This window comes from Dermacentor silvarum, unplaced genomic scaffold (genome assembly GCF_013339745.2).
Source record: "Dermacentor silvarum isolate Dsil-2018 unplaced genomic scaffold, BIME_Dsil_1.4 Seq351, whole genome shotgun sequence".
Classification (NCBI taxonomy): Eukaryota; Metazoa; Arthropoda; class Arachnida; order Ixodida; family Ixodidae; genus Dermacentor; species Dermacentor silvarum.
Window position 1 is genome coordinate 136,803 of NW_023606097.1, and position 23,032 is coordinate 159,834.

The 23,032-nt window shown below is 44.6% G+C and overlaps 1 protein-coding gene and 1 long non-coding RNA gene across 2 annotated transcripts in view; one reads left to right on the forward strand and one right to left on the reverse strand.

Annotated features, from left to right (window-relative positions):
* Positions 1 to 11,350: 11,350 nt before the first annotated feature.
* Positions 11,351 to 18,772, reverse strand: LOC119434966 (uncharacterized). Its single transcript, XR_005188718.2, has 3 exons — positions 18,666 to 18,772; positions 18,502 to 18,594; positions 11,351 to 12,744 (listed from the first exon to the last, which is right to left on the reverse strand). It is a non-coding gene; the product is annotated as an uncharacterized LOC119434966 (long non-coding RNA).
* Positions 18,773 to 20,683: 1,911 nt separating this feature from the next.
* The window catches only part of LOC119434968 (very long-chain specific acyl-CoA dehydrogenase, mitochondrial-like), a 33,968-nt gene continuing 31,619 nt past the window's right edge, over positions 20,684 to 23,032 (forward strand). Inside the window, exon 1 of the mRNA XM_037701962.2 lies at positions 20,684 to 20,896. Coding sequence (XP_037557890.2) covers positions 20,841 to 20,896 — 56 coding nt within the window. The 5' untranslated portion in view covers positions 20,684 to 20,840. The remainder of the gene's footprint in view (positions 20,897 to 23,032) is intronic.

Here is a 23,032-nt window from a genome sequence, read left to right on the forward strand (position 1 = left end):
AGATCTTCAAAGTCCTGTCTAAGACCTTGGCTGCACGGGGCACGGCCCGCTGCCACGCTTTAAGTGCCTCATCGTCATCAGACACCGAGAAAAGGGGTGTTTTCTTTCTGTTTTTCTAGCAGAAAAATAGCCTGTTGTGCAGCCCGGCGCAAAACGGTGCGTCTGTCGTCTCATGCGACTTGCCATTGCTTCTTACGGCATGGCAACGTGTAAAACTATTGTCAGCACAAGGAGGTACAACTCCACAGCGTGAATGCGAACAGAAGCGAGCGTGGAGCAAAAAATAACCGATGAGAACCATGCCAACCGAGCGCACTCGCTAGCTCCGACAGCAGCCTAACAACAGCGGAGGCATCTTAGTGTCGACGCGCGCGCCACCACTTGGCATCATGAATCACTGCAACACGCGCCGCGCTCTCCGACGGCTGCGTTGCTCCCACCTTCCCCTTCTAGCCACCGTACCGGCCGTATGGATGCTTTGCCGCCATTGAGACTATGGTGGCTAGAAGGGGCAGTGTGACGGTCGCCATATGCGCGCCATGGGAGAGAGGCGCACAAAACTCGATGACATTTTTTACGCCGCTAGGGGCGCGGCCGTCGTCGAGAGCGCGCGAGATCTTCGCCGCTACAGCCATTGCTACAGCTGCTACTGCCACGTGTATTTGGCACTGTGCGCAAACTTCCACACGTGCAACTGTGTTTGTGTGACTCCTGGACGCGCACCATGTGAATGATTAATGCTATTAATATAAGCAAACAAGAGTACCTAAAACCACCATACCAGCGCTCAGCCAGAACAAACCACGACAAGAGTATCAGGCCATTTATCTCCCGCTGTAATACATTCAAGTATTCCTTCTTCCCGTCAGTCATAGAATTATGGAATAAACTGCCAAGCGACATTGTGTCCTCAGAATCTATTAACGCGTTTTCTGTCAAGATTGAAAAATTTCTTAATCAACAAGTTGCGCCGTTGTAGGAAAAAAAAAAGCGCTGCTCACGGAGTGTATGCTTTTCATCTGTATGCTGATGGCAGTTCTTTTTAGTGTATGCTTTTACTGCGTATGCCGCTTGCAGTTCTTATTCCAAACTTAGTGTCTAATGTGTACCCTTTCCTGTTAGTCTGTACCGCTTAAGTTTTTTTTTTACTTTTTATGTATTCTTTGCAATCTGTACTTTTTATTTTTTGTTCCCACTCCTGTAAGAGCCTGTCAAGGCTTACAGTATAAATAAATAAATAAATAAAAAATAAATGATTCCGGATAGCGACACACCATTACCATGCCAGCGAAAGCAGGTACGTGTTTTGTGCCCGGTTGTAAAAGTGGGTACAAGTCGTGTCCGGCAAGGGTTTCGTCGTTTCGAGCTCCCAAGGATGCATTGAAACGGGCGCAGTGGGCCCGTAATATAAAACGGGGCGATAAGGAACTAACCAACGACTGCGTCGTTTGTGAACGTCACTTCGAGGCAACGTTTATACAGATGACTTATCGTCATGTTATCAATGGTGAGATGGTTGAAATTCCACGCGATCGGCCGCTGCTAACAGAGGACGCCGTTCCTACAATCTTCCCGGATGCGCCAAAATACCTCACAAAGAAAACGCCGACTAGAAGGAAGGAGAGAAACCTGTGTGAACAAGGTGATCCCCCGACTAAAAGAAGGACTACTGTAAAGCAGCAGGCGCCGGAAGAAAGGGAACAAGTAATAGAAGCACAACATGCTGCAGAATCGGAGTTTATCGAAGCTGTACATTACTGACACGATAGAAGTGGAGCCGCAGAGTGAAGTCAGTACGGAATACGTGTGCCGCAACATCAAACTTCCTAACACAAGCTGGAACAAACTATCGTTTTCCACTGAACCAGGGACCGTCACTTTCGGCCTTTGCAAGTTAGAGGGTGCCGAGTTGGATCACCTACTGCTGCCGAAATTGGTGAAGTTTGAACAGGCCGTTCAGCAAGTAGCAACATTCAGTTGTTCTGTTGTTCTTAGGGGCAAGCTGCACCTAAAACGCAATGTTTCCTCACCAGATGAGGCGCAGTTGGTGCTGAACAGCGCACATTCTCTGGTTTTATGTGCTGGCTGTGGTATGAAACCAAACGCAGTCGGAAAATATGAGTATTTTGCCGGCTTGTACTTTTCGCCTGAGTGCAGCCTTACGTGCGAAAGTAAGAGCCCTTGCATGCACTGCAAGTAGCTACGAAAGATCTTGCAAAATCAGCAATCACGACTGAAGCATGGCGTTTCAGTTAAACGCCTTGCAAGGCGTGCCAACACTTGCCGCCGTCTGGTAGCTGCGCAACGAAAGCTGCTGAACGTACAGAGGGAACTCGAATTGTACTTTCACGTACAATTCTCAGCTGTGCTGATTGATTTGTTTTAGTGCATTTTTCGAACTGTGTTGAACTTTTTCTGGTCGTGCTGAACTGATGCATGAGCATGTGAAAAATTAAATGTTTCTGAAGAACCAGCTGGATGCACCGTACAAACTTCTTTTTACATTTCCAGAAAAACTTGTTCAATATACTTAGTGGAAGTAGAATGACCAGTGTTGTAGCCTTGTGACACGCACAAGTTGTAAATGTTAAGGGAATATAACACCCCTCTTCGAAACATGCAAGTTGCAGCCGCGCAGTTAGTATAGTTTCCGCGTGAACCGGCGCTTGTTTTTCTTTATTGAGTGCGGGGCGTAACTAGGGAACAAGAATAAAATAAGTTGAGGAGCACCTCGTATCCGGGACGAACGTCTAGCACAAATTTACACAACACGGGCCACTGTCAACTACCCATTCGCCGTACGTATAGCATATCTCGCGCAGAAACTGGCAACTCAATAAAATTGCTCAGTTGCAACATATATGGGAAGTTTCGCGTGCAACAAATGCATGCCGCATAACGAACGAATATGCAAAAAATATATATATGTATACTTAGCCCTCAGCCACGCTCTACCAACACTGCTGCACGCGCTCCCGACGCGCGCAGCGCCACCTCGACCTGCCCCTTCTAGCCACCATAGTGACGGGCAAGGGCCAGGAGGTGCACATACGGGCAATGAAACATGATTAATAGCATTAATCATTCACATGGTGCGCGTCCAGGAGTCACACAAACACAGTTGCACGTGTGGAAGTTTGCGCACAGTGCCAAATACACGTGGCAGTAGCAGCTGTAGCAATGGCTGTAGCGGCGAAGATCTCGCGCGCTCCCGACGACGGCCGCGCCCCTAGCGGCGTAAAAAATGTCATCGAGTTTTGTGCGCCTCTCTCCCATGGCGCGCATATGGCGACCGTCACACTGCCCCTTCTAGCCACCATACCGTCACACTGCCCCTTCTAGCCACATGCGTTTCGCCGCAGCTCGGCTGGACCCGGTGAACAATAGATGCTCTGACGTCACACGAGATATTTCCTCCCTAGGTTGTCCCCAGAAATTTTTGTTTCCCCTCTGTGCTTTCCTTATGACGCTGTGAAGTACCTGGCGCGTCACGTGAACATGAGAACATGGCCGGCGTGCTTGGAGGGAGATCGGAAAGATCACACGAGAGTTGAGATATACTGTAGTTGAGATCACCTGTTAACTGGGCTAAGTGCGTCAACCATCGCCGCGTGTTTTAGAGTAAACACTTAACTCAACGCAAGAACATCTGAGATCGCTGCAAGAAACATGTGGAGTGGTGACAAATGCGGCATGCGGTGACGTCCCTTCGTTGGAAAGTGTTTTGAGACGGAAAGAATCGCAGCGTGACGACAATAAGTTCCCGAGTACGTGGATTTGTCGTTAGAAAACGCGAAAGGTAAACATTACGCTGTATAATGGGGTTCGTTAGTTGTCTTTCTTGTTTTTTTTTTTTTTTTTCAGATATTCTACGAGAATGCACAAAACCGTGAGCCGATGGTTTCGGCCGATGACTGTATACGAGGTGTTTCATAGCCTCCTCGATAACTCGTTTATCGAGGAGGCTATGGGTGTTTTAAATCATCTGTAATGTGAATAAATGTGTGGTGGGCGCTGTTAAACGTTTGCAGCTTCTCTTGAGTGAATTACCGCTGCGGTGTTGCAGACTGTGTAGCAAACCGAAATAAACTAGTACTCGTGTTTAGTTAAATCGAATGTTGTTGCATTGAATGACAAAAATGTTGAGTGCTAAATATTTCCCGCTGATAAAATCCGAACACGGCATGTCTAAGTTTGTGCAGCAGAAGTTCCCAGTGCAGCAGTGCAACCATGTTTTTGTTAATCCAAATGTTAAAATGTCTTGAGATGACTCACATTTATAACACAGCCAGTCTTGGGGATATCTGCAGGAATAGTATAGATGTAGTACATTGGAGTCGGGCGAAAATTTGTCCAATATAGTGCAGTAATAGGTAAACAGGTGTCACAGTACAAAAGATTGTCAACCAGATAATGGTTAGACTGAGCTGTAACACAGATGTTGCCCTTATATGGACAAGATCTCATGAGGGTGATCTCAACATCATTTGCTTTCAAAATTTGAGAGGCATTTGCAATATTCAGTAACTAATATCACTACATAGTCAGCATACACTCTTTAATTGTGCATGCTTACACCCTCACAATCAAAAACTATTTTGCTGTTCGTGGCTACCATGCAGCAAGGGATGCTGATACTCAATTATCTAGTAGTGCATAAAATGGAAGGCCAATTCAGTGATGTTAAAGCTCTTTTACAAACTGCTTACACGAGGGGAACAAAGAGAGGTCAGGACTTCTATTCATCACATGCAGAATCCGATCTCTGGTCCGTGCGCCCACTAAATTTTGTTGAGTAAACATTGTAAATGACTCAAGTTCTTCATGCTTACATGCAGCACAAATGATGAGGACAAAATTGCTTATTTTAATACAGCCAATGAGCTCTTTCTCAATAGAGAAGCCCTTGAAAACGTTTTCCTGCTGTACCTCAGTTAATCATGTCACATGGGTTTGATTCTTTTGAGCAACTAATGTGATCAGGATAGCTTAAACTGGAATATTCTTCACTCTGTTTACAACAAAGGTCTTCATTTTTTCTTGCATTGAATTATTCCACTGAAAAACTGGTGATAAATCGAACAGAAACCATCTGTCATAGACACCTGCAAGTTCCTTCCAGTGACATCAGTTCGGCTACTCTCGCAGTTCCAAGAAGTTCCAGTTGCGAAAGTGTCAGCATTTTCACATCTGCTAGTTAGTTTGACCTTGTACAAATAACATTGCCGCAAGGCAGTTTGTATCACGATTTTTTTTGTCCTGTGCAGTGCTCTCAAAGTTGTGCATGGTATATATATATATATATGCAAAGCACGCAAATATTTTTATGTTATTAGAGGAAAGTGGGGTGTGCACACACAGATAAAAGAAGACGGGGACAGACAACTCAAGTTTTGCAGGGCAGTGCGTTAGGCGAGTTGGTGCATAGCTAAACGCATGAATTGTGGCGCAAGGTTGAAAAAAAAAAAGTAAAGCCAAAAAGGAGACAGGATAGGGCGCCAAACTTTCAACTACTTTTATTTCCAGCACATCACCGAAATATATCTAGTTCCAAAAAAATATGTGCACAAAGACATGGCGCAGCACGTGTCACAAGCTACCTCACTGCGCTATCTAAAAACGAACATTCACTTTTGTAGAGGTCAACAAAGGGCACACTGATGCAACCATCACCCTTCTTCCTTATGTGATACGCCTTGAGCAATTCACGTGCCAACACTACTCTGCTTCTTCCTACCACACGTGTTGTCAAACCGTGGAGCACAGCCATGCGAGGCACAATGGAACGGCAGGTGTGAACCGACACCATTTTTAATCGATAAAACATGATCTTTTAGGCGGTCATTAACACAGCGGCCTGTTTGGCCTATATAAGACTTGCCACAGCTCATCGGAATTTCATATACGACGCCCACCATGCAACGCAGTACGGGTGGTTTTCTCGGCCCATAATAAGTTGTCTAAGCTTTGCGCCCGCATTTCTTCCCAAAAGCCCAAGCTTCCGTGTGGAAAGAAGCATGCCAGTAAGCCAGAGTAAGTAAGCTTCTTTAGTATTGCTTAAACTGGGCATTAGATGAGCTGTGGATAGGTGTAAATATCTGTGTTGCAATCTCGTATTTCCCTTGTATTCCTTTGGGTGGTTGGTTGGTTATTCACTTTCTTACTTTCTGCAATTACTCTGTGCTGCAGACCTTGTCTTCAGTAATTCAAGTTATACTTCATGTGGCAGGTATTCTCCACAGCTGTCCGCAACAAGGTGCTACCTATACTTGGTATGTGGCAACTGAAGATCTGACGCGTATGTTCATAACTATTTTTCTGCAATGTCCGAGTATACCTTTACTGTTTGCTAAAGTTTAAGTGAAGTAAATGAGTAATTGGCAGACTGGAATTTGTTTTCAGTCTGTGAAGCCACTGATGGTGAGTTTTCCTACACACTTGTGAGAGAGAGAGAGGGGGGGGGATGGTGACTTAAACTCTATAAACCGTTTCCCGTGGCTGAAATTGCCAATGTTAAGTCGCTGCTTGTTGCGTAGAGACTCCACATAGAGATCCTAAGAGGGATGCCAGTTAAAAAAACTGCAGTCAAATTCGACAATTCGTAGCTTGGCTGTCTTGACTGTAGGTCCGACATGTCTATACTCTTTTCTTGGTGGCTCTATTCGTTAGATTAACCACATTAGTGGAAGCAACCATGTTCTTAACTTCTATATGGCAATACTTCTGAGTTTGTTAGACAAAAGGAGTCTAGGTAGCTCTTTATTGATTACTGTTCTGCTTTGAAATTGTCATTGCCTGTCTGCTATGACATTGTTAATAAAGCGGTTGCGAAGCGGGCTCTTTCCTTTCAAAGGGGCAGAATTAATGTCTTGTATTTCACGAACAGCTTGACACAAGAGCAACATAATGTTGATGTCATTCGTGACTTTCAAGCAGCTCAGGCTTGTCCCTGCTTTCTCCTGCATTGATTCATTTCATGAAGGCCTTGAATGCAGAATCATTGTGGTACATGATTGAAAGTGTGTCAGTTCTTCAGGTAGAGAAGCCGGTAGGTATGGCACATTCATTCCCCAAACCGGGATATGCTGGCATTCATCAGTTTTGTCCAGCATTGCCTACAGATTTTGGGAAAAATAATATGCGAGATTTCTCACGATTTTGTTTGTATTTCATAGTGCTGGGGATTTCAGTATATAACTGGTGTTGGTCTGAAATACCGATTGACACAAATTGTGTGATTGTATTATGTGCGCTGTGGCAAATAATTAAACCGTTAATTAGTGTTTGATTAAGCACTACAAGCAAGTACTGTCCCTTCAAGTTATGATCTGCACTGAAAATTACATAGTGTGCATAACATCTACAATACCTTCAGTGTTATTATATTCGGAAAAAAAGTACTTAATCTATTTTATGTGTAAAAATGCGCATCATTTTACGTTTGCTTTTTTATCATACTTCTGAGCACGAAGCGGCGGCCGCATCGCCATGGACACTAGTCGCGAGCAAAACACGGTAATGGCGGCAATGCAAAGTCGGAATGAAGTGTAAAGTGAGGTTTATTTTCAGTGTTTTACGTATTCTCTAAACTTCTGAGCGTGTTTTAACATGTGTGCAAGTGCAGCGGCTTATTCCGCTACTGATTTTTGTATCAATATTGCTTTGACCGGCAACACTTGTCCACTGCGTCTGGTTTCTTATTCTATGACTGGGTCAGGTAAGACATGCTCCGAGCAACCTACAAAATTCGTGTTCTAAACTTGTTGAATGAAGCGAGAATGCTTCGCGAAATCTGCGGATACGATTAAGTGTGGTCAAGAAAACGACTGCTTGTCGATGTGTGCATTCGAGGCAATTGATTCCCGTGGACATCTGACGAGTATTACGCTTCTGCTGCTGTTAAAAATACGACTATAGTCCATGAGTTTCCTCATGCGAAATGAGCACCTGAGAATACGTGTCGTCAACTGGACGCTTAGCCCTCCTACCGTTTTGTCTGTTGTCTGTCGCGGAGTTTCCACACTCGCGTAAGCACTTCGATCAATGGTGGGCCTACTTTGTTTCTACACTTATGTGCTAAATTTCTGTATTCTATTGCTACTTATGATACTGGCAGGTGCGTGGAAAACTAACAAGTCGACGATATTGCGGTCACGGATGTAATCGACATTAGGAGGCCGTAGATCTGCAGCGAATAAATTGCCAAACGTACGCGAAGATACTTGCTTTTCAGTTTAGGTATTTCATTTTACTCCATGGAGTACTTCCATCTTGGCCTTATCCAAGTCCTACCATTCTAATGCCGAAATTTTATTGAACACGTCGTTCTTCCACCAGGCCAGACTCAAGGCTGCGGCGTGCTTACAATCTCGCAGCTTTGCCCTACTGCTATCCTCTTCAAACCAATGCACACAATTGTCACCACACTTTTCACTAAAAATTATCACCACGACCAGCTTCCGTATGCAGAATAATATTCTTTGTAATGCCGACTCGTTAACTGTATTCAGCTGTTCATACACTTGCACAGTAGAAACTGGCAAGTGCACATTACACTAAAGCTACGTCTGCATCACATAAGCTTCTCGGGCTCCATTCTATTTGAGAGCATTCTTGAAGGCTCCAGTGCACTGTGAGAATCACTGGATATGAAGCTTTGATGTAGAAGCTTGCGCTTATGCTAAATGTGTTGTGTCATGTAATGTTGCATTGTAGATACTATTTTATGTTAAGTATATGCTGTGCTAATGGCAAGAATGTGTTCGAGCAATACACGATGATGAATTAAGCTTTCTTTATTTATTGATTGAAATTAAGGTCACTGCTTCACATTTCAGCATATCCATACCCGCAGCTGCTTCCAACTCGCTAAATACCGAGAGGTTGTTGGTGTCACAGTGCAAGTAGAATTGCAAGCATGAGTGTATGTACTAAGAAGTATGAAATGTAATGTTTGAATTTTAACATGTCGAAAACTCTTTGCATAGAAACAATCGACTCCACCTTCCAACCAAGATTTGGTAAATGTCTTTTAGGGTCCCGCTGACCTACAAGAATAAACTCCCATGTGTTGACGTCACAGCTGTTCTTTGTGCTTGCCTTCTCTGTGCAACAGTTGTGCAAGAGATTACTTATGTCTACTTAGCATCAAACCTGGAGAAGGAAGCTAGGTCCACATACTACTGTTAAGCTGTAATGCAATAGCATTATCACGGTCAGACCGTGTTATGAATCACATTTGAACTCCTGCGAGGCTACAGCATGCTCTGGTATAGGTTGACATGTTCATAAGTACACTCACTCATTTCACACTTGTGAGAGCGAGTGATGACAGGCGTGAGTATATGCAAGTGCCAACAAGTGGGAGTGGAAGTATAATGGTCAGCTAGCTAGTAGACGTTTGTGAGTGAGCACCCGTAAGTATATGGGAAAGGGTGAGTGCTAGTTGACTTATAAATGCAAGTGAAGGTGAATAAATTTTCGCATTCACACACGTGAATGGGTGCCAGGAAGTGTTAGTGGAAGAAAGTGCGAATGCATGTGAGTGGGTGTGAGTAGGAACGAGAGCGCTGATGAGTGTGCTTGTGTATTCTGAAAAAATTTGTGTGTCCACTTATTCTGCTGACCTGCGTACTCTAATGTTATGATCGGCCCACAAAGTCACCATCTTTGACTATGCAGTCTCCCTTATTATTACACCGTTTCTGGGTCGGCTTGCTTTACTTGGCAGACAGGTGACAGTGCTCCAAATCCCAGAGGAGTAGGCACAGTTTATCTCCCGTATACAAGCAGAACTCATCCACACGCTTTGCATACCTGCTACCATAGAGGAGCCTAGCTTGTCTGCAGTAAAAAGGGCTAATTTATCTTGCAATCTAGGCATGTCCATGCCTCTGGTTCAATTTTTTTCGTCGCAGATGGTTCTACAAGAAATCGAAATTATTGCAGAAGTATTTTTAAAGTTGAGAATAAATAATTGCTGTTTTCATTGTCAGGCGCCACATGTGACTGGAACTTGCCGTGAAGAAAGTGGGCAATTACTGAAGTTTCTTACTCTGAAGTTAACTTTGTTCGAAAGTGACAGCGATATTGCGGATCTTCTGAATTTTATCTCCGAATCCTCCTATAAAGAAGATATTTCAGACAATAAATGCAAGTTGATGTAAACAATCTGCTATGTTTACCTCTACAAGGCCATTTTCAGCGCATTTATTTTGTACAAAAGGGCCGGTATGCAAATCACTCGCATTTGAATTTCCTCATGAATGTTGTGAAAGCATTGATTTCTGGTAACATTGACAAGAGAGGCCTTCCAAAAGGGGAAGACATTCTGACAATCTAGCTGCATGTCATCGCCAGTCTCTTCCCTTGGACGCTTTAGTGCCAGACGCCTACAAAGCACTTCTTCGTGTCCTCGTGCTCACAAAGGTTGGACAATGAGAGCAATGGAATAAAAAACGCCCCAAAAGTCGTGCAAAGACTTTGGAATGGCACTTGGTGTACTACTTTGTTAAAAATTGCTTTTGTCACTGAACTTGGCCAAAATAAAAATGATGTTTCGGGATCCATATGGATCCCTTGTTAGCAGATATTTCTGGCGGCGTCTCAAGCAGCACAAAAATGTCGCCAAAGGCCACACAGTTACAAATGCCCTCGGAGAGCATGCCGAGACGACGAGTCAGAAGATAAACTAGTACAACGCCCGCATCGTGGCCACAGAGAAGAAATGGACAATGAGGCTCCATCTCGAATCACTAATAATTCAAACAAGTAAAACAATCAATAGATCATCTAGCATTTTAATCCACATGTACTTCAGAACTTTGCATCATGTGCTCAATGCTACTTAAGAACCATCAAGAACGTTCTCAGCAGGCATTCCTTTATGAACAAGGGATTCCTGTGGATACCGAAACGCTATTTTATTTTTGTTTCGGCCATGGTCAATGACTTCCTCCATTTTTAACAATGATCTTACCTGACCAGACTATACCGTCAAACTAAACTACGGTGCAATACCTCGTTTTGAGATGTACCTTACTGAGGCCTCCCTGCATGAATAATTTTAATCCCAGATGGTAGTTAGGTGTAATTGTAGTCCCACCAGCTACAGAAGTCACGTTCACTTCTTTTTTTACGTCATTACCACTTGAAAAAAAAAAAATTCTGGCAGAGCAGTGAGACCAAATAAATTTCTACACTACATATTTTTTGTGTATGCTCTCCAATAAGCATACCATTTTGAATATGCTTGTGGCATTTGTTTAGTATAGCGATTCCATCAATCGGGTCAGAATCGTTCACTTGCAGTAATCTGTGTCTACTGTCCGCTCAAAGAATAGGAGTGACGGATAGCAGTGTGGGCACTTCTGGCGACAAATAAAAAAAACTGCATAGGCTCACCAGTGTGATTGAGGCATCTTGTAAAAAATTACCAATGTCTGATGCACAAGATCTCAACATTCCTTGTTAATATGGCAATTTGAGTACTTGGCTTTAGTTCATGCTTGAACAGGTATAAAGCACTTTTGTAGTGTTCGTTTATTTTTTTTTGCACTTTTCACCCACTGCAACAGCCACACTCCTCCCTGACAGCAGTCTTTGAGGTCTTGAGTGACCAGAAAAAGGCTGCCCCCCTGAAGTGGTTGTATGTGAACACATTCTTCAGCTTGCATTCGGTGTTTCTGAACAGCTTTCAAAATTTTTTAAGTACAACTTATGTCCTGAAACAAATATTAAAGAAAGCATTGCATAACAAATTATATTAACTAAGTGCTGTGCAAAAAGCTATTCTGAGAAGCCTGTTTGCCAAATATGTATCCTTTTTTGATTGTTGCATGAAATGTCCTGTACAGGTGCAAGGCACATTCCATTTTTTGCAGAACCCGAAATTCATGTGCTTGCCAACACAAAGTTAACTGCAGTGCCGTCATAACTCATAAATGTTATCAACCTTGTCAATTGCATTTGGTGGCTGAAGTGCACTTTGTGTACTTCAGTGCACTGAAAACAGAATGGTTTCATTCCTTAGAATTTTCAAACTTACATTCTGAATTAATGAGCTTGAATTGTCCAAACATTTCTGTGCTGTAATACAGCCCTGCATGTCTTTTTATATCAAGAATGTGTTCATATGTACGTCTAGAAGAAAAAAAAAACTACAATTTGCAGTGGTCAAATGCTTTTATTCTGAACACTGACGTTGCATGAAACATAGTACACATAAAGTCTAGCTGCAAGAAAGTTGCTTCCTAATTTCAAAACTGGTGTTACTACAGCTAGTGGTATTTATGCTCGCCACCATTGCAAACTGGCAGATTATCACCCACGAGTACTGCTAATGGTATTTTTTCTGTATGGGAGAACTAATTACCTTGAAATAATTGCCATGTGTTATTTTTCCAAAGGGTGGCTGCAGTAAATTCAGCAGAATGTAATGGGTGAAGATAGCTGGGATCACATCAGCAAATGCCGACACGGGGGCACTCAACTAATGGGATATGCCCGACTGTTTCAAGCAGGCATGTGCACCGGATGTTGGGTTTCTTTTCCACACATGCATCATACAAGAGATTCACAGCCTTGCATCCAGTGAAAATGCTGATGAAATCATTAAATCCGTCACAACCCACTGCATATGCTGTCTGAGGTGCCTCACGTGGTTGACTATTCTGCTGTGCTGTTTCATTAAAAGCACTGGTCGTTACAGAGTGGGCATGGTATCCATTGGCTGTTCAGATGCACCTAAGTGGGTAAAAAAAAAAAAAAAAACGGTTAAAGCCATATAACTTGCAGCTCATGCTGTGTGCATTCAATAGGGTGTACGCATGAATGACAGTGACCGGGCAAGCACGTCTTGTTGGTGCACTCTGTAGCGCGGACAAGAATGCGCATACTGTTGGAAGTGTGCACCAAATAAATGGTCTCATACACTGTCGTATGTTGCTGCAACCCTTCCAGAGGAAGAGAACGTAAGCTAAAGATGAAGTAGCAGAGTTCTGTCAGCATTTTCCAAGGTGTGCACGCGCATGCCCGATAAAACCAGGGAACTTTAGAACAGTGACAACACAATAGATTTCCCGTATCAACCTGCACAGAACCCGCGGTGGATCTTTACAAATTCAAGTTTTGTTCTCGGCCCTTTTTAGCGAGTATGTCAACCATCGGTCATTTGACTATGCCTATTTGTCTCGTGCAAGCGTGTCAGATCACGTTCATGCGCATTTTTCATTGTGGTTTTCCAAGCACAGATGTAGCACATTGTTTACATAAAATCTGCACTAGTATCAATTCTAGCTTGTGCGTGTCACTGCGTAGTCTTTAATTTGGAACCGCAGTATGCAAACAAGGCTCCACTTTACTGCATTTTCGTGTTGTAGGCCGCCCGTAAGAACTCTGCGATCTCCACGACCTCTTGCTTAGCAGCAGAACACCACATCCATGGAGCCACCATAGGGGGACACACAATTATATTTTGTCTAGTGGATTACTTCCCAAGCTCAAGGCATATTCAACTTCAATGGGCGGTTTGTATCGACCCAAAGTTACAGTTCATTATCAGCAGATAATTGAGCAAGCAGTTTAAATGAACAATTTCAAGGTGGAGCCAAATTCTACACATATGGCACATGCCTTATTGACTGAAGCATGCTTGCTACAAGACAATCCTTTTGCTAAAAAAAAATGTGAAAAAAGTTCCCATTATTTCAGAGCTCCTATAGCTTCATGGTTGTTTGGAACCGCAAACACAAAAAGAACAGTCTGAACGAGACAATGAGTGCAAGTTCTTCATTGTGCGTTAGCGCTTTCAAACAACGATGAACCTATACCAAGTGGCCCGGTTATGCACTTTCCAGCTATAGCTTGTGTTCGATAAGAATGGTGGCGGCACACATGTAGATAACCAACACAATGGCAGGCTTCTAAGATTAACTGCATGAAAACCTAGTCCATCATGAAATTTACTATGTTAGACTATTATTAGACTATGGCTAAAGTACTATCGACCAAAAAGTTTGCGGACTCTCAGAAAACGCTTAATACCCGAGCAGCCTTTAAAAGTAGCCAGTAAAACTGCACATCACAATGTTGTTCACGTATACCAGTAGAGGCAGGAAATGGGAATACCAGGCTGCGGAGATATTCAGCTTTATGTCAGGTCCCTTGGTCCGTAAACTTTTTTGGTCGATAGTACATTGTGGTGTGTTCTCAAGGCCACTATTTTCGTTGTTTGAAGGTTTAGGCATATCAGAAATGGCCACAGTTATTTTCTATGCCTAACCTTTCAAACAATGCGTGAACCCTTACCAGCGGCTTTCTGTTCTAAGTTGCATTGTTTTGCTTGCATCTGGACTAAATCTGGTCCCACAGCCCTATGACCCTGCTAAGCACCAAAAATGATGCAAAATTAATACATGTAAGCCGATTACTCCATGGTGGCAACGCTCAGGGATGCGCTTATGTTCTTGCTGTAAACGTAAGAGAGTTTTAGATTAAAGGACGGAAGCGGCACTGCACACCTGCGGACCTAACATGTGCTTGGTTCTTTGGGGTGGCTGACTTAGAAGAAATATTGCTGAAACATTGCAAACTGAGATGAAGCAAGCCAAGACACGCTTTCATAAAACAATCGACGCTGAACAGGCCGACACGATCCGATTTGATGACAGCATTTCACACTGCACGTTGACGTCATCTTACGAGAAATGAAGGCGACAAAATGCTGGTCATAATAAATTGGATCACAGTGCACTTCCACAGCAAACATCCTGTGCCAGAGGGCAAAATTTCTAGCCTTTGGGATTCGTTTGGCTCAGCTTTAATTACCACCTATGCATGTATACATTGTTTGCTTCTTCCTGTCAAAGATCTTTAGCATGAGTTAAGTTTCTTCTCCTTCAGGTCTTCCAGGCAGACGATTCTTCAGAGAGTCCTCGTAGTCGTCCGGTGACACTTTGCACTCAGGGAGGCCAACTTAGGAATACATCGGTTTATTGTAGGACAAAGTAGCATACATCGACGAGCGGCGGCTGATTATCGGCTCGCTCCTTCCCTCTTCATCTCTACACACTTTTTAAATACCCTTGTTTTAAGTCTCCTCGCTCACATTCTACCAATCAGTTCTTTTCGAAGAAGGCGGGATCATCAACAACACACGCTGTACGCGCCCCCATTTTCCAGTCCGGTTTTTGGAACACTGAGACCAACATCACTTATACAAACGCCACATGGCCCTCTTGCTCGAAGTTCACATGCCTCAGTGCAGTTGCCCCGGTGCAATGGCATGCCCCGCGAACACATAAATCACCCCTCGAGCCACTCACCCTGGACATGCCGCAGAATCATACTCGAGCACGACATTGCCGCCAGGTTTCCCCTTACGTATGCTCGAAGGCGTAAACTGTCTCCCACACCGCAAAGGTAATGCCGCCACCCCCGGCAGTGCCTGTGTTTATGTTAGCCCCCAAGAATGCGCCTATATGCCGCTGAGTGATATGCGTGCGGTGAGGCGGCTGCTTCGCTTCTCGTTACGTACGCTTCTCCGTTAAATGTCCATATATCTTGGGCACCGCAGTGGAAGTGCGCTATCCCCAGCGGTCCCGGTCGCTGTTCTAAGAACCCAAACAACGTCGGCTGTGAAAGAATAAACAACCTGCGCGAGTGTCATGCATGTGGCCCCAGGGCTCCAACAAGGGTGACGTTCAATGATGCATGCAAGGCTGATTGTATCAGCCAACTTAACTGAATGTAAATAAACTATTTTCATGAAACAATTGTCTTTTTATTTGCAATTCTATGGTTAGCTTTATATATTAAAAAATGCTAACACCACCTTGACTACCTGCTCCGAGTGCGTGTGGCTTGCATTTGGGGACGCAAAGCTATAATGTTTTGCTTGGGCACGTAACCACAGACATACTAAGATTCTGATAGGGACTCCTGAATGCTTCGATAGCACAATCTAAAGCTCTCATTTATGTTACTGCATAATCTTATTTGTAATATGTACTATCACAATGGCATAACAGCAAAGCACATGGCTTTCGATACATGCTCCACATGCGCAGATAAGTTATGGTGCTTGCGGCTTTGGCACCACAGCGCTTGAAAAAGGCATCCTTCACAGGACACATTCGGGGAGTTATGCCTCCACCTACTCGATATACATGGGTCTAGCCCACGAGACCAACAAGGTGACAGTAGCAGGGTGGGCCATCATGCTAGCTGGGAGGACTTTGGTCCGAGGATGACTTGACGTGAATGGGTACAGGATTTGTAGCAACCTGGTCATGGATGGTGGTTCTGCAAGCCAGCATGTGGTGCTGCACCCAGTGTAACGCACCCCTGGGCAAGGTGCTCGGCGAATCTGTTTGGCAGGACACATGTATTGCAGCGGTGGTGAAATTGTCGAGAGTCTTCCTCGTATGCGGGGAGGTACTTGGATAGAATCCTAGTGCCACTGGGAACCTATTAGATTTTTATTGAGTAGAGATGTCCTCCGGCCTGGCGCTCAGTTGTTTGTAGGAGTTTTCATGTCGAAAGGGGCGCTATAGAGATTTGAAAGGTGCCCCTTGTCTCACCACAACAATGGTGACCCAGACGAGCATTTGCCACTGCTGTGGGAGGCTGAGTAGCGCTGCCGCCTGGTACCCACCGGTAAAATAGGTATAACTGTGCTTCCGGTCAGGTGCTCAGCCATTACGGGATACTTTGAAAGGGGTGCTTCTTTCCAATCCAAGGGCATCCCCACCTAACAGCTGTATTAGGATGCCACACAGGAAACTGCTGCCATGGAAGCCGCCCAGACCCATTTTCTGTAATCCCTAGAGGGCCCCTTGCAAGATGAAAACTCGTAGAAGGTGCCGAGCACTGGGCCAGGGGACATCTATACCCATTAGAACTGGCGAGTTTCTGGCGGTGAACAGCGGATGATAAGAGTGGTATAGAATCGAACGGAAGGAATAATCTATATTATACTGGCCCAGGGGGGGTGGGGGTATTCTGGAAGAGTCCACCTAGTGGACTGTCCACTTCGGCTGTTGCCATTAGCGCCAGCTTCACGAGCGCGAAGGTGCCAGCCAGTATCCTTCGTGCTCATGAAGCTGGAGCCAATGGCGACAGCTGAAGTGGACAGTCCACTAGGTGGACTCTTACAGAATAACCCCCCTAGATCTCAGTTATTGTGAAGATATCAGCAACACGGATTTGTTATTAGAGACAGATTTGACTGTCAGGTTTTCCATTAGTTCCATTGCAGACACAAATGAAATGTGTCGTATATATCCTGAAACACTTATGATTGGAAATGTGTGGCAATTTTGAATAACATGTGCAAACTGTTTCAGGAAAATGTGTGGGAAGGTAGACGGTTGGGTGTTCTTGCTAGGTGCCAGTATGTTGTTGTTTGTAGCGGGTTCACATTCAAGGTTTTTCACAATGTCATGCACCAGGCACATTTTAAAATATATATGCTACGTCCATGCTAATTCCAAGTGAACTCGCGTTGCACCAGAGGTAACGAATATAAAGCAACGAACAAGATGGCCACGCCATTTAAGGTGTCAAAACATTGCTTAAATAAAAATGCGCTGAGATTTTCCTGCATTGTTTTGTTTTCCACAGCCCCAACACTGGGTGCTTACCAAATTCTGGGTGCTTACCGTGACAGCATTGCAGCAAGAAATAGCTACGAGTGCTGTTCTAGACTATTTGCAGAACGCAGGACTATACTTGAGGTTTAGAGAGACCACTGCGTTATGTGATTATTGTGCACATATGATCTTTTTTTTCCTCAACAGCTTTAAAGACATTTTTTCCCCCTTTCCACCTTCCCCTTAGCAGAGTAGTGGGCAAGAACATACTAGTTCAGGCTCACCTCTGCTTTTCATTCCTACGAAACAAATTTTCCCTCTCGCTTGTGAGCTATGAGAACATGGTTATTTGGTAAAAATATCTGCACCCCTGTAGCAGCTGCTGTTCATGATCAATTTGGGTTCAAGATTATTACCTGTCGTCTTGTAACATTACATTTAATGTAAAGTGTTGCTGCATACATTTCTGGCTCGTAAGCCGCTGTGAAGCGGGCAGGTGTAGTAGAATATGAAAACTAATCGGCCAGTAATTTTTATTTTCAAGTGCACGTAAGATCGTATTTGAAGTAATTCAGATTTTACAAAGGACATATCTGCAGCTTTCTTTTTAATGTAATCAATGACCAAGGGAAACAGTAAATCATTCAATGCAGCGTGCATACATCAGCGGCGTATACACCTTCGCATTGTTTACGTGTTATGAAAGACACGAACTTGCGCTCACATCGAGATGTGCTAGCACTGACAAATTTGAAAAACATGTTAGCTCGCGACGATTGGGTGTTGCAGAAGATAACAATGCGAGGGCCATGAAGTCACGATCGCAGTCTCTACTTCAATCGCATGCCGCAAAAAAGGTATGGGTGGCATGCACGCGACGTAAATTTAAGCCATGGTTTTTCCAACTCACCATTGCGTCGGCATTTTCAGGGTCGAAGCAGCTTACGTATCTTGAAAGTGAAATGGCAGGGCTCACGTCGCGCTACAGCTGAAGGAGCAAGGCCTAAAATTTAAAAAGAAAAATGAATATGCATCGCCGCTTTATGTCACAAGTTGCAGTTTCGGCAGACGTACCTTGAGATCGCAGTCCTTTGTGGGTTGGCGGTAATGCGGTCGACGACGTTCTCACCGCGAATTCTTGTATGCGGCCGCTCCCGCGCAACGTACATGCTTGTCTTGGGCTAGCGGATGCTTCTAGGCACACAGGGACTGGGGACATGGCAGGCATCGCCGAGGAATCATTCCCTACCTACTTTCACGCCTACCTAGGGGCAGGGAGTACCTCGCTGACCCCACGTGATATCCGGTTTCGACCCAAACCGGGTACAGCCGCGCTGCGGCGATACGCTTCTCGTGTACATAGGTGCCTAGGATCGAGTCACGTGAGGGATTTTTGTACGACATTTAGACGCACGCGGCGCGGAGACGTATTTCCGTGACGGAAATACGTCAGTGAAGTCTTGGTGGACCCCGGCATTAAACACTTTCGTGTTAAAAAGCAAAACACACTAATCCTGACTGATTCATAATCGGAAAGCTTGGATAGCTTGGAATACATATGTAGCCCCGCTTTTCGAACAAGCACCATATACGCTGCTTGCGCCGTTCGGACATAGCTTAATCAGCTCCGAAAGTGCTTTTGCATGTTCTCTGAAGCTGTGATCAAAGCTTCGTGTCGTCCACCTGGTCACTGTCTACGATATCTCCGACAACAGAGGTTTTCTAAGCCGCGCCGGCGTCATACACTTCCATTGTAAACAAGGAGGCAACGGAGGCAGTGGAGGCAAGCAATGGACGCGTCACCACGTGATCAAACATGGCAGCGCCCACGGCATCGCCGCGAAAAGGGTCAATAGATAAAATTTGCGCTGCGCGCCGTATGCCCGAGCGGAAGCGTGCGGGGACGCACGCTGTCACGGAGAGCGAACGCACTCAATCTTCCACGCGCAAGCAAGGAAGCGGGAAGCGAGCGCCAGAGGGAGCGGGGGGGGGGGGGGGGGGGGGCATTTCTACTCTGCCAACAACCGCGCTCGTCGCTTGCTCGCTCCGTCTCTTATCTCCACACGGCTCTGACCTTTATGCGCTGTGCATTCGCCGCTCAGTTTCCGTTGAAGCGATAGACCGCACGTACGTTCGCCCACTGCGGCGTATATGCGCTTGCTGCCAGCGTTTTGACAGTCCTTGTCTGCAATCATTCAGTGTGATCTATTCATGTTTGTTTGTGCGCGCTCACACCACAATTAGTAATAGTCGGGCCACATTTTCCAACGCACACTACACATGCAATGCTGCCCGGATCGGCAGTGCAGCGCTACAGGTGTGTCCCTTCGCACGCGCTGCCCACGGGAAGCGCTTCTCATCAACACCACCGTTTCACACGCGCCTTCTCGTGGTCATCGAGTCTCTCTTCATGTCGGTCTACTTACGCCGCAGCACACCTGCTTACTTAATCAGCTTATGTTTACTACAATTCATATTGCTACCAAAGCCGCTCACCTTACTTCGTATGACATTGCTGTGTTGCTATCGCATTCATTGCTTCGCCCTTAGAGCGAAACTGTGACATTTTTTAAAAGGTTGAAAGGAAAAAAATACGGATGAGGTAGCAGTCGCTGGTGCTTCTAATGCGCTTGACCTCCTGTTGTCCGGATTTGCAAAAGAAAAGCGATAGCATGAATCTAAAACCGGGCACGTCCGCGCCAACAATAATGCAGTGATTTTTTAGCCACAATACGCCAAAAAGGTAGAGGCAAATGTAGGGAGAAACCTCAAGTGATGTGGGTAACAGAACTCTGGGCAAAGCGCTCTAGTGCGTCCCCCCCCCCCCCCCCCCCCCCTCGTAGTCGGCGCCTATGTGTGTGCAATAGTACATGCATGTTTAGTTCTTGCAATTTAGTGGTGCTTTAATGCATTCCAAGATGTTTCTTTTTATTTATTGTAAGTTATACATTAATTTCAATCGTGATTTGACAACGTTTTAGATCATAAATGCTGAATTCGTCGTACGACCAATTTAAATTTTGCGCGCTACGTACTCGGAGCGACTTTGGCTGGCTTCATATGGACACCGCTAGCCACCGTCGCCCGCGAGAGCAGTCATTGGAGACGTAGAGTGGGAAAGGAGGCGGGCTGTTCTACTCGCGCAGCAAAACTTCCTGCTCGGCCCGTTGGTACCGCGTAGTGGCCCAGAAACTTACCCATAGCAGGCAAGCTTCCTGGAACGTTGTTGCTGATGTCCTCGGGAGACTGATGGCTACCACTACGATGCGGCGAGCGGCTTGGTTCACCGGCGTGCGCGTATGCGCGTACGTATATGCGCGTTGCTTGTTATTCATTCGTTTATTCTGTTGTTTATTGGTATGCGTACAGATGTCATTGCCGTGGGTTTTCTATCGTCTATACTCGTAGGAGCTGAGCGTATGAACGCGATCTTTCCTCTGTGCTTGCGATAGGCAAATTCTGCAAAGCAAGACGAAAAGCCATAAGTTGATTTAAATGAAGCAAACAGCAACGAGAATTAAAGTGCTGCACTGCCGTGGCTCCGTAAATTCCTCGTTGGCGTCACTTCTTCTACATCCGTGTACTGAAGAGCAAACAGAGGAGATTAGAGTACAGGGGCTGATATATTGACAATGGGACAGTGTTTCTGGTTGTCCTTGTCCTTGCTCTACAATTCAGACGCGGAGCGTCAAGTGCTTCTCGTATCGCACACGGAAACCGAGATATGTTGTCACATCAACCCACTTAGTGAGGCCCGCGCCTTGGAACTATTTGTTGTTGAACAGATAGCTTTAAAATGATAAAAAAAAACGAAGAAACTTTAATTAGGGTGCCGGATTGTGCTAGTTGGTTCTACACATTTAAACTAACAGCGCGAAAGTAAAATTTGGACTCCATGAAAGAGACCTTGTATTTCGCGCTGTCAGTTTAGAAATCTTTAATCAGGGTATGTGCTGGCATAGTAGCTATTTGCTGTATGCAGCTATTACGAACTTGTCCTTCTCTTTTTTTTTTGGATGCTGTATTGTTAAAACAAAAACAGCTTGCTATATGTGTTCGGTGTGAAGGCTTGCATGTCATCACTGTGTCGATACAGTAGCTTGCAAGTTGTATTGTGTCAACCTGGCAGGACAATAGGTTTCATTGTCTGCTGCTGCAGCTTGTACATCTTGGTGATGACAGTTCTTTCATGGTGTGTATTAGTTTTGGTGTTATGACAATCATTGATGCTCACAAAGGTGCAGACAGCCATCAAAAATATCTGTGTACAAGATAGTAAAAAGACAGCATGCAGGATTAACATACAGCACGAAGACCAGAAGTACTGTGTGCAGGTTGTCAGGCTTTCTATACGAATTTTAATGACCCGCAGATTGGCGAGTGTATCTGACCAAATTAGCTATAATTACCTCTCATATTACATGGGTCAGGGAAAGGAAAGTGGCAGTGGTCATGTTCTCAGTACCAACGTAGGGGAGAACAAAGTCCAAATTCAGCCCCTGCTATCAGCCACGTGGCCACACAGGAAAGCATGCACCCCTCAAAGAAAATCTGTGACACTATCACATTTTTCCAGACGTTACTACCAGTCAAAGCTAAATCATTGAAGCCAGTGTTTCCTCAAAGAAATTTCCATTTGCTATTAGGTCGATAGTGTGATGCTTCTATGTAGCTCTGATATCTCTTTATTCTTGCTTGCACTTTTTCACACCCCGGCTAGCTGACAATAAATTTTTCTTCCTGAGAAAGAAGCCCATGCAGCCATTCATTTGCAACGATTCATTCATTCATTCACCAGACAGTACTGGATGGCTACCTAAGCTAAAAGCTGTGTAGACAGCTTGACAGAGGTCCAGGTAGCCGTTACAAGGCATATACAACGAAACGGCAAAAACAAGATACTTAGCAATAATGAAGTAAGCACACGTATATGTTAATAAACAAAACCAGCAAATAAAAATAGTCATCATCATCAGCCTATATTTTATGTCCACTGCAGGACGAAGGCTTCTCCCTGCGATCTCCAATTACCCCTGTCTTGCGCTAGCGTATTCCAACTTGCGCCTGCAAATTTCCTAACTTCATGATCCCATCTAGTTTTCTGCCGACCTCGACTGCGCTTCCCTTCTCTTGGTATCCATTCTGATAATAAAAATAGTATAGGATCAAAATATTAAGAGTGTGTCATCAATACACAAGAAAACAGATAGAAATATGAGTATTTCATTAAAAAAATTGATACAACAAGACATTTATTGCAACACTTTTACAGAAAATGCTCGCAACTGAGATTTCGACATGTGTTTCATTTCTTTGTATTTGTTCAGTAGCCAAGGAAGATTGTATTGTAGCATTTGAAGTTTGTAATCTGTTCGAAAACGTGGCAGAAACCACGTGTCTGTGCTGCGTGTATTTAACACAGGTCCGTGTACAGTTAGGCT